Source organism: Xenopus tropicalis, chromosome 1 (genome assembly GCF_000004195.4).
Source record: "Xenopus tropicalis strain Nigerian chromosome 1, UCB_Xtro_10.0, whole genome shotgun sequence".
Taxonomy (NCBI): Eukaryota; Metazoa; Chordata; class Amphibia; order Anura; family Pipidae; genus Xenopus; species Xenopus tropicalis.
This window is the reverse complement of record NC_030677.2, coordinates 184,362,906-184,372,155: the sequence shown is the minus strand read 5'-3', so window position 1 is coordinate 184,372,155 and position 9,250 is coordinate 184,362,906. Positions and strand designations below refer to the sequence as shown.

The window sequence follows — 9,250 nt, the reverse complement described above, 5'->3', positions numbered from 1 at the left end:
GTCAGTACCTTGTGAATGATAAGAGCCATCCATGGCGTTCCCTACATTGCACACTCACAGTCAGGAGAACTTTTTGCATCTTATAATGGGGCACAATGGTCTGTGTGTAACCTCAGAAGATGGGAGAAGGAAAATTGTGCACTTTGGGCAAAAAACTGTGCCTTTTTTGTGCCCTAACTCCTTTAATGCTGGCAGGGTTGGACTGGGCTGGCGGGACATCAGGAAAAAACCCGGAATCGAACCCTGCTGGGCGCTCCGTGGTTCACAGGTCCCCCTTTCCCAATACGCCTAAGTATGCACTCTCGGGGGAGGGGGTTGGGTGGGCAGGAGACTCACTGGGGCTGCAGAGGCAGACAGACACGTAGAAATCCACATTTTCCGTCCTCAATACACGCTCCACCTGGACCCTTTTTGAATGAACTAGAGAACCCCACCCAGTGCTCTCAGGATCAAGGGACAAAAAAGGGGGAACAAAACAAAAAAACATTATCTCTCATCATTGTAACAAACGTTAAGCCCAGTCAGAACTGTTCTCTGTTCCCCTCCCAGCAGGGCTAATGCCAAATTCTCAGAAATGTGCTCAACATTCAGTAATACTGATGAGTAAAAAATAGTGAAAAATCCTTACAAAGTTCTATACCCAACCACTTGTGACCTTGACCCAGGCCCTAAAGCTCCATTACTAGAAAATATGGACCCCATTTCCCCAGCAGTAAAGTGGTCTCTAGAAACAGGCATATTTCCAGAAATACTTAAGGAAGCAATTATCAAGCCTTTACTAAAAAAAAAAAAATGCTCTCTGGACCCAGAGAACCTGGCCAACTACATACCAGTCTCAAACCCTCCCTTTCTAGGAAAAGTAATAGAAAAGGTTGCCACCAGGTTTGAAGCTAGACTCTTAAACAACAAAATGTATGACATGTCCCAGTCTGAATTTAGAAGGAGACACAGTACAGAATCTGCACCAGTCTGTATACTGAATGACCTGCTGACAGCTAGAGACAAGGGAGAGTGCTCCATCCTAATGCTTCTTGATCTCTCTGCTGCATTTGACACTGTAGACCAGGGATCCCCAGCGTTTTATACCCATGAGCCACATTCAAATGGAGAAAGAGTTGGAAAGCAACACAAGCATGAAAAAAGTTTGGGGGGTGCAAATAAGAGCTATAATTGGCTACTTAATAGCCCCTATGTGGACTGACAGCCTACAGAAGGCTCTGTTTGGCATTATACTTGGTTTTTATGCAACCAAAACTTGCCTCCTTACCAGAAATTAAAAAATGAGCCCCTGCTTTGAGCCATGTTGCTCCTGAACCACCGGTTGGGGATCACTGTAGACCAGTGCTGTCCAACTTCTGTGGTACTGAGGGCCGGAATTTTTCCGACCTACGTGGTGGAGGGCCGATAATGGAAGCCAGTTTTGACTACTCCCCTTTTTGAAACCGCACCCACTTGAAACCACACCCATGTTATCACATGACCATACCCATATTAATGGTTGTAGTACAGCAAAAACTTGCCATACTCTGCCTGCCCTACCCTGCCTGTGTGTGCCATACTCTGCCTTCCCTACCCTACCTGTGTGTGCCTACTCTGCCTTCCCTACCCTGCCTGTGTGCCATACTTGGCTGGTTTCTGCTATACTTGGCCTGTGTGTGCCATACTCTGCCTGTGTGTGCCATACTCTGCCTTCCCTACCCTGCCTGCATGTGCCATACTTTCACTGTGTTTGCCATTCTTGGCTGGTTTGTGCCATACTCTGCCTTGCCTACCCTGCCTGTGTGTACCATACTCTGCCTTCCCTACCCTGCCTGTGTGTGCCATATTCTGCTTGCCCTATGATGCCTGTGTGTGCCATACTCTGCCTGCCCTACCCTGCCTGTGTGTGCCATACTCTGCCTTCCCTACCCTGCCTGTGTGTGCCATACTCTGCTTGCCCTATGCTGCCTGTGTGTATGGCACACACAGGCAGCCTACAGTGACACAATGCTGGCACTGCTCCTACAGTCTGCACAATAACTATATATTAAAAAACTTTTTAATTGCAGTACCACCTCAGTATATGTTCTTTTTGTAGTGTGCAGGGATTATTTGTGGGTTTCTACTGCTCCTGAGGTGTGAACAGGGGAACAATGGGGGTGATTACAGCCTGAGCCTGAGGTGTGAACAGGGGAACAATATGGTTGATTACAGACTGAGCCTGAGGTGTGAACATTGCAGGGGGTGAACAATGTAGAGATTAAAAGGTGTGAACAACACAGTGGATTACATATTTAAACAATACAGAGGGATTACAGCCTGAATCTGAGGTGGAACCATGCAGGGGGCAGTTAATCATAGTACTGATACCATTTGATACCGCCAGTTGGACAGCACTGCTGTAGACCATAACATATTAATGGAATGGTTAAAGGAGAAGGAAAGGCTAATAAAGAGTTAATCTAAAGCTGCAGGCATACCTTCGGTTCTCTCAATAGTGCCCTTAAGCCTCCCCATATTTCACCTGTTCAGATGATCAGAAGCCAAACAAGCCAAACAAGAAAAAACGCTGAGCTGTGTAAAGAAGATTCCCATAATGCATCGTTCCTGCACAGACACCGGGACCAAGTGTACATGCTCAGTTAGTAAGACTAGGAGGCACATTTACAAAAGCACGAACGCACGAGCGTTCATGCGAATGCTCCGAGCGTATTTTCGCCGATTTTTTCGGGCGTCCACACGATTTTTTCGTACGGCGCACGACTTTTTCGGACGTTTGCACGGAAAAATCGGAAAGGCTTTACCGCTGTTTACAATTGTTCGGTACGAAAATTTCGTGACTTTCGTATCGCCAATACGATATTATCGTGACTAATACGATTTTTTCGTAAGCATTTTCGTGATATTTGCAATACGATTTTTTCCCATTCGTGATTCGGATTCGTGGATTAGTAAATGTGCCCCTATGAGTCAGCTTCCTGCTGATTGGCTCAGATCCACATTCCTAAGGGGGGGGGGGGAGTGAGTTCTTAGCATTCTTGAGGGAGGGGGGAGCAGGAGAGAGCAGAAAGCTGAAAGCTGCGTGACACAACTAATCTTTTTTCAGAACTCAGTGCAGCGTTTCTGTGAGTGCTTATGGCTGTATTTACATAGACCTTTCTGATAAAGCTTACTTAGTTTTTACCTTTCCTTCTCCTTTAAAAACATTCCGTGGTGCAGAAGGTACAGCGCTCAACTGGTTTCAATCCTTTTTGCCAGGTTGGTCACAAAACATAACAGCTGGATTACACTCATCAACCTCATTCCCATTAGTTTATGGGGTTCCACAGGGCTTCATCTTATCACCAACACTATTTGCCATATATATGCAGCCACTCAGAAGTATCATAAACCACCATCTCTTAATAATGAAGGCCATGTTTATCTGGAAGATCTTCTGATTCCCCACATGTCCTCTTCGTTCTTCATACTCAGGAATAGACAAGGTGCCCATAGTAGCACTAAAATCTTTTGGATCTTGTGTTTTCTGTCACTCTGCACACACAGTATGGAACTCTTTCCCATATGCAGTCCGAGAGGCATCGTCTCTGAATGTTTTTAAAAGAAGACTCAAGACATATCTGTTTACCCAGGCTTTTTGAATACAATACGAAGCAGATCTTCAATCAGTAATAAATGAAGCACTTTGAGTCCCACTGGAGAAAAATGCTATAAAATATTTATTATTATTATTATTATCTGTTTACATTATCAGGAATTTTGACTGAACTTTAAAGATATTACTTCGTTAGATAACAGGATAAGATATGAAAGTTAGAACTTTCCCTGGTTGGATTCATTCCAGTTCTATAGAGCCCAATATAAAGACAAAGTGAGTACAACCCTTAAAACAGATTTCTTAAGTATATTCTAAACAACTGAAACTTCAAACTGGAGAGCTCCTGAACTTAAAATTAAATAACTAAAAAAACTACAAATAAAAAATGAAGACCAATTGCAAACAGCACTCTCTACATCATGCTAAAAGATAATTCAAAGGTGAACAACCCCTTTAAATGAAGAATTATATGACTGTGTGTATTTTGGGGGTTGTCCTCAGTAAATGGAATGCGCCAAAGACCGTATAGTGGTTTAGAAATGTGAAAAACAAATAATCTATTGCTAAGCGAAGTGAGTTTTGTCTCCAAGTAAAACTGGATGAGCCAGAATTACAAGTTGAATGGAGAATGTCTCCTTATCTTGTCATGAAATTACACAAACACATAAAAGGGAATTCACAAAATGTTGCTAAAAATGTCAAATAAAATTGTCGTATTGGTGGCGACTCATTCACAGACCACTTTTTTGTTATTTTTCTGCCTCTACCAACAATTTTCAAAAAATGTTGTTTAAAAGTGGGCATAGCTATTTTGGTGTCACATGTACAACCTTTTTGAGAATCGTAACCACAACATTTTACAGACATTTTTTAACACCAAAATTTCTCCGCCATAAAGAAAATGTCAGGGGAAAATGTTGATAGGTTAATGTGGCTTAAGTCTGTATAGAGAAGGATTTTTGGTGCACAAAGAACATTTTCACAGAGCAATAACAATTGTTTACAGTGTATACAACACTTTTTAAAATTTGCCAGCATCACAACAAATCGATTAAACGATAAGACTCCTTTAGTGAATTTGTCATGCTTATGAAATTTTAAAAATTTTGCAACCGACACTTTAAAATTTATGTACTGACACTTTTGTGAATTCGCACCATCCTGTCCCGTGGTGTAGAGTAAAGGTGCCCATACACGTTAAGATCCGCTCACTTGGCGACATGGCCAAGCGAGTGGATCTTCTCCCGATATCCCCACCTACAGGTGGGCAATATCGGGAAACTGTAGGTTGATTCAATCACCCTGGGGCCAAACGATCGAATTCTAACGGCGGCAATGGCACAGTCGGTTCGGGGTCCGCATCAACAAGCCAATGCGGTCCCCAATCCGACTAAATCTTTTAACCTGCCTGATCGATATCTGCCCAATTTCAGGCCAGATATCGGTCGGGTATGGCCGTCGTTTCTGCCCCTACATGGGCCAATAAGCTGCCGAATCGGTCCAAGGGACCGATAACGGCAGCTACAATCGGCCTGTGTATGGCCACCTGGCCATATAGGAGAAGATTTAAACCGGCAATTTGCCCACTTCAGACTGGGCTAGCCATCAGTGTATAGGCCCTCCTCAACAGATATCTGGTGAAAATCAACCAATATCTATCAGGGCAGATTTAAAAATCCCATTGAGCAAGGACTGCATTGGCATGTTGAAGTAGTCCTCTCCCAATGGGCCTGCACAGATGTCCATTATTATCTGATTTTGTGCCCTGGAGCCAACTGATCAGCCCTTGTTTGGTACACCACGTAGGCAACCAAATCAGGTAAATATCTGCTTGTTTGGTGACCCTGCCAAATTAACTTGTTTACTGGCTGGTTTATCATTCAAGGTGGCCATACACCAGCATTCTTAACAACCACATTTCATGATATTCGAGAAAACTGCCCATTTGTAGGTTGGCTAATGTCTTCCTAAACCCACCATGGGACAGGGCTGTTTTTAGTGGTGGTGGGGCCTTTTTTATTTATGATCCGACCTACCCCTCCAGGTCCAGTTACTGCTCTACATCACCAAGTATTCCCTAGCTTGCATGCATGAGAATGTTTAATAACAGATTATATTCTCTACGGTCGTGCCAATGTTTCATTCCCACGGAAAGGGTTTATTTACTTTCAGTCAATGTATGGGATTTCCATTATGAGATGGTGATGAGTGATATCTAGCTAGATTTAAAAATAGTCTTGTTGCCTTTGAATAAAAGAAAGGCATTTGTAGGCTTGATAATATAATAAAATAATTGGGGGAATGTAATAAAACTCATTTGAATTACAATACAAACTTCATTAGACAGTTATAACATTGCATTAACATTGTGCAGAGCAAAAGTTTTAATACCTGCTTTAGGGTTGAAAATGTTTGTGCTAATTAGGGAAATCTTTGGCACTGGCAAATGCCAATGCTGGCAGGTGAGGCAGTAAAGGATCACTTACCCTATATTCAATAGGAAAAAAATACTCACATATATTTACACTTATATTTTCTTCTGTTAGAGAAAGATCAAGGCACACGTGTGACTGGCAGTCTATTTAGAAATTACCCAAGAATGTATCTTTTTTTCACAAGAAAGAGGTAAAGCAATCTGAAGAATCTATTAGTTTATGGGAAAACATTTATATAGTTAGGAAGTAAAAAATGTTATGCAAGCAGCTTAAAGAACTCTGATTTCCCTTGACATAACGCCATAATCCAGTAAAAATAAAAATAAAACATGCTGCTAAAAGCCCAGCTGGACTAAACAGTTTTTAGCACACACAGAGATGCTGTAAGCACAAACCCATCTGCCAAATAATCCAACATGTGATCCCTATGGGAACCTGAATGGAACTGAAGTTGACAGGAACGAGTGTAATGCAAGCGGAGCTTTGCCCCTGTGTGTTTATTAAAAGTGTAGCAACATGTACTTTGCTACACTTTCATTAAACACCCAGGGGCTAAGCCCCGTTTGCATTTCACTTGTTGTGCCAGTCAACTTTTACCAGTTCTGGTGAGGGTGCCGACCCTCTAGGCTGTGCACTGGGTTAAAGTTCCGAGGAGGCACGGGTGTGCAGGTGGAACTTCCTGGAACCTGAATGAAACTCACAGTTGTGTAATTAATTATAGACATGTAGAGATTCATCGTTTTAAAACAGGATGAATATAGAATCAATCCACAGAATGTCAAATGCATGAGCCTTATTTGGTCCCTGGAGATACACATGCCTGCCAGAGCCAGGGCTTCCACCTTTCCTTGAAAACAATACCAGCATTCCCATACATTTACTTTTCTTCCCTATTAATCACATTGGGATCAAGTATAATTTTTACTGGCCAGGCCAGTAAAATACCAGCCAGATGGCAACCTTAGCCAGAGCAAACAAATATAGTTTAAATGTGGTTAAACCAGAAAGAGAGAACGAGAAGAATGTTTCTAATTGCCCCACTGTATGCCAATTGTGATAGAGATGGCAAATAAGGAATAATGAACCTGTGTGATGAAACTATAAGTATATTACAAGTCATGAAGGCATTCCACATACACTACACAATACAATATATATAGGCACAAACCTGCTGGCAAGTTCATCAAATTCAGGTGACTACTAAAATCATATTTTAAAGTAAGAAGGGTAACATTATAACTTATAATATGTGTCTTTCAATGAGAAAAATAGAGAACAGAAGGAAAATATTTTTTATTTTGTTGTCTTAAAATGAATGCAGAATATTTTTAAAAATGTATTTCAATATCTGACCATAAAATACCATCCTGTAGGTTTCAACAATTACAAATAAGAAAAAATATACCAAATGAAGCCATTATATAAATAATTCCTTTAGACAACTATGCATCCTGGGCATGATAATAAAAATAGAATCTCTTACAAGGCGCATAGCTTCCCTCTGTACCATCTGCCTATCAGCAGCACAAACACATATAGCTGCAAACACAAATAAATTACATACATATATATTATTGTTACTTTCCCAGCATATAACTTTACAGATAGAACACAAATCTTCACTCTTTATCTAAAGCAATATAGGCAACAGGTTCTATGCCCATTTCCTATAGACTGTTTTACTAAACTCTGTATAAAGTCAATGGAGTTCAATAGGTGTTACCAATCCTTCAGCTTTTATTGGTTCCCCATATAACCAAAAAAAAAAACAATTTATATACCTCGTTTAATGGCTAGGAAAAAACAAATATTCATCGGGATCATGAACACCCTAAACTGTTTGGGGGCTGATATTTGGGTCCCAGGGGAACCCCTACGTTAAGAACCTGCTTTAAGGTCAAGAAATAGCTGATGATGATATTTAATGATATTTAAGGAATCTAGTGCAAAGCAGTTACAGATATAAGCATGACTAGCTATAAGTTACCCTGTTATAGTAATATCTAACGTAGAAGTTGCTTTCAATACCCAACTTCATTAGTTGTATTCTCTGCTTCAGGATGTCAGGGTCAGCACAACAGCTTGGGACAAAGAGCATGTGGCAGCAAATCACAATACAGCACAGTTATAAGTACCAATTGTCACTCCTTGCACTAGGAGTGAGAGCAGAATTAGACTCTCCCACTGTGATTCTGCCCCCCTTGTGGGGTTGAGCTAAGGTTTGCACTTTTTATTGCATTACTCCATATGAATTTTATTCATTGGAAGTTGTTGCCCTGCAAAATCTCCTGTTACTAAGTGTTTTCATCATTGCCATAATATTTACTGCACAATTTGGTTTCACGTTTAACTCCTCAAAGAGAAATTCAATCAGAAAACAAATATAGGTCCCAATTTCTGGTACAAACTTCCATAATTGGTATTTTATATACAAACACAATGTAAACAACATTTACATATTAATTACTATATAAAATAGTCTTGCATAATAAATTAAGTTTAATCAAATGCCTCGTCAATAGAGTCGCGGAAATTCTACTTGAAGAATCTGTCGATGGTGTTTTTGGAAGGGTTCGGCTTGGATTTCTTGGATACTGGATTCTGGTTCGTAGCTGCAGGCCTGGAAGAAAAATATGATTTATTTTGACATCTTAACTTGACAGCAACAATGCATTAAACCAGACGACCAAGAAACGCCATACAGGATAATCAATACCTTGGGTCTCCGTTCCATTTCATTTTCACCTATTATGTTTATGAAAGTCTTGTACCACTCAGAGTTACAGCACCTGGGCAGTCAGTCTAATACACATCCCCAATCAACTCTAAGCAGCTGCCTGGAAAGAGTATGTGGCCTAATTTCCATGGATTCACTGATCTGACAATTTTTCTGTAATGCTTTTCATTTCCTCACTAGAGTAGAATACTTTATGTTCTTGGACTATTGGTCATGGCATTATATCACATTTAGAATTGTGGTATGATTTCATTGATGATGGTCAGAAAGTAAGGACAAAGCACAATAGTCTCTGTCAGATGAGATGGATACTCTAAACACTGCAGGCATTGCTTTTCTGGTGCAAATGGAAAAAAGTAAGCTGCAGAATTCCATTCTTGTCCCAAGATGGGTGCTAAAGTAACATGGTACAACCATTTGATCAAAAAAGGGGTGGGCAGCGCAACTGCCAACTCTTCCCACTTTTGCCTCCTACAGAAAGTGTCGTATTAAAAGCAATCG

The 9,250-nt window shown here is 40.8% G+C and overlaps 1 protein-coding gene across 1 annotated transcript in view; it reads right to left on the bottom strand.

Annotated features, from left to right (window-relative positions):
• Positions 1-7,286: 7,286 nt before the first annotated feature.
• polk (polymerase (DNA directed) kappa) overlaps positions 7,287-9,250 on the bottom strand; it is a 59,100-nt gene continuing 57,136 nt past the window's right edge. The window contains exon 15 of the mRNA XM_012967421.3: positions 7,287-8,632. Within this exon, the coding sequence (XP_012822875.2) occupies positions 8,548-8,632 (85 nt within the window). The 3' untranslated portion in view covers positions 7,287-8,547. The remainder of the gene's footprint in view (positions 8,633-9,250) is intronic.